Source organism: Carassius gibelio, chromosome B16 (genome assembly GCF_023724105.1).
Source record: "Carassius gibelio isolate Cgi1373 ecotype wild population from Czech Republic chromosome B16, carGib1.2-hapl.c, whole genome shotgun sequence".
In the NCBI taxonomy this organism is placed as follows: domain Eukaryota; kingdom Metazoa; phylum Chordata; class Actinopteri; order Cypriniformes; family Cyprinidae; genus Carassius; species Carassius gibelio.
This window is the reverse complement of record NC_068411.1, coordinates 11001780-11003123: the sequence shown is the minus strand read 5'-3', so window position 1 is coordinate 11003123 and position 1344 is coordinate 11001780. Positions and strand designations below refer to the sequence as shown.

Sequence of the window (1344 nt, the reverse complement as noted above, 5' to 3'; positions counted from 1 at the left end):
GCACAGGTACTCCTGGCAGTCCAGGCAGTGGGAGGTAGCGGGGTTGCCCTCATCACAGGAGCTGCACTGAGGGTCTGAGAGGTGCTGGGGTCTCAGAAGACCACCGTGATGGACCACCGATGAAGGCCGACCGTTCTTGCCCTGTTCCTCAGCAGAGACCACCACATCCAGCAGGTTGCTGAAGAGAAAGTTGGAGGAAGGTAGCGCGTCAACGCCTGATTCCGACAGAGACACTTTTTGGTCGCATGTGGGGCATCTGAGCTTCAGAGGGTCACCTGGGCTCCTGTGGCCCTCCAGGCATTGCCTGCAGAAGGCGTGCAAACAGGGCAAGACGTGCAGCCTCCTGGTGGATGAGGTAGATGAGGAGCTGGAGGTCTGGGAGGACGAGGAGGAGGTAGATGAATTGGAGGAGATCGGAGCAGAGCAGCCGCACAGCTCCTTGCACAGCGGACATGTTTGCAGGTCGGAGTCTGGGAAAGACGCCATTTGCGCAGAGGACCACAAAATAACTTCACACATAAAGACGCGTTAAGATACACAAAAAGCTTCCGAAATGGTTCCCTGATCAATTCGAGCAAATGATGCAGATCATAGACTTGGCATGCTGCAATCAACGATAGCTACTTGATATATACATGGCCGTTTAATGAGTTTAGATTTAATTGGGCGCTCTACTTTGGTTATTATCGATAGATATTCGCTGAAAAAACTCTTTACGCAACTTCTCGAGTGCGCGTTTGGAAACCAATTGTCATTTTGAGGCCTTATAATCCCTCGCTATGGGGCATTAACATTGTTGCGAAACATGAAATCCGCTGCGAGGTCCCTGCTCCGATCCTCCCCCACCGTCGCATGACGAGAGGGGCCAAACGCCCTCGACACGGTGTCAGTTTTTACCTTCCCAAGCGCAAATGTGTCCGTTTTCCATGAACGCGCTTTAGTCTACCATCTGCGCGTCGTTATACTCAATACGCGCTTGCGCGAGCCGCAATTAAATAATTCAAAGTATGTCCCATGTAGCTCATTAGCACGCAGCGCAGCTCCCCTCAAGATCCTGTTACTGTAGTGAGGCTGAAAAGCCCCTTTAACTTCCCTCAATCCGGTTACAGTAACACTTTGGCGAGGGATATAAAGTAACCATTCAACCTTTCGTTCCACGAGTTTCAACTGCCCATATTCGTCTCACGTCTACACCGCAAAACAAACGCTCTCCCCGCGCAACTCTTCAATCCGCATTCATTTTCAATGGCATGACGCTCGCGCGGAATACAATTCTACAACGCGTGACCATCAAGTGAACGCTTCCACACTAAAAAAGCCTAGAGCGCACTTCCGCCAGAGAAC

At 51.3% G+C, this 1344-nt stretch overlaps 1 protein-coding gene across 1 annotated transcript in view; it reads right to left on the bottom strand.

Moving 5' to 3' along the window:
* Positions 1 to 1344, bottom strand: part of LOC127974914 (E3 ubiquitin-protein ligase TRIM71-like) — a 39967-nt gene extending 38623 nt beyond the window's left edge. The window contains exon 1 of the mRNA XM_052578498.1: positions 1 to 1344. This exon is cut by the window's left edge and continues 189 nt beyond it. Coding sequence (XP_052434458.1) covers positions 1 to 519 — 519 coding nt within the window. The 5' untranslated portion in view covers positions 520 to 1344.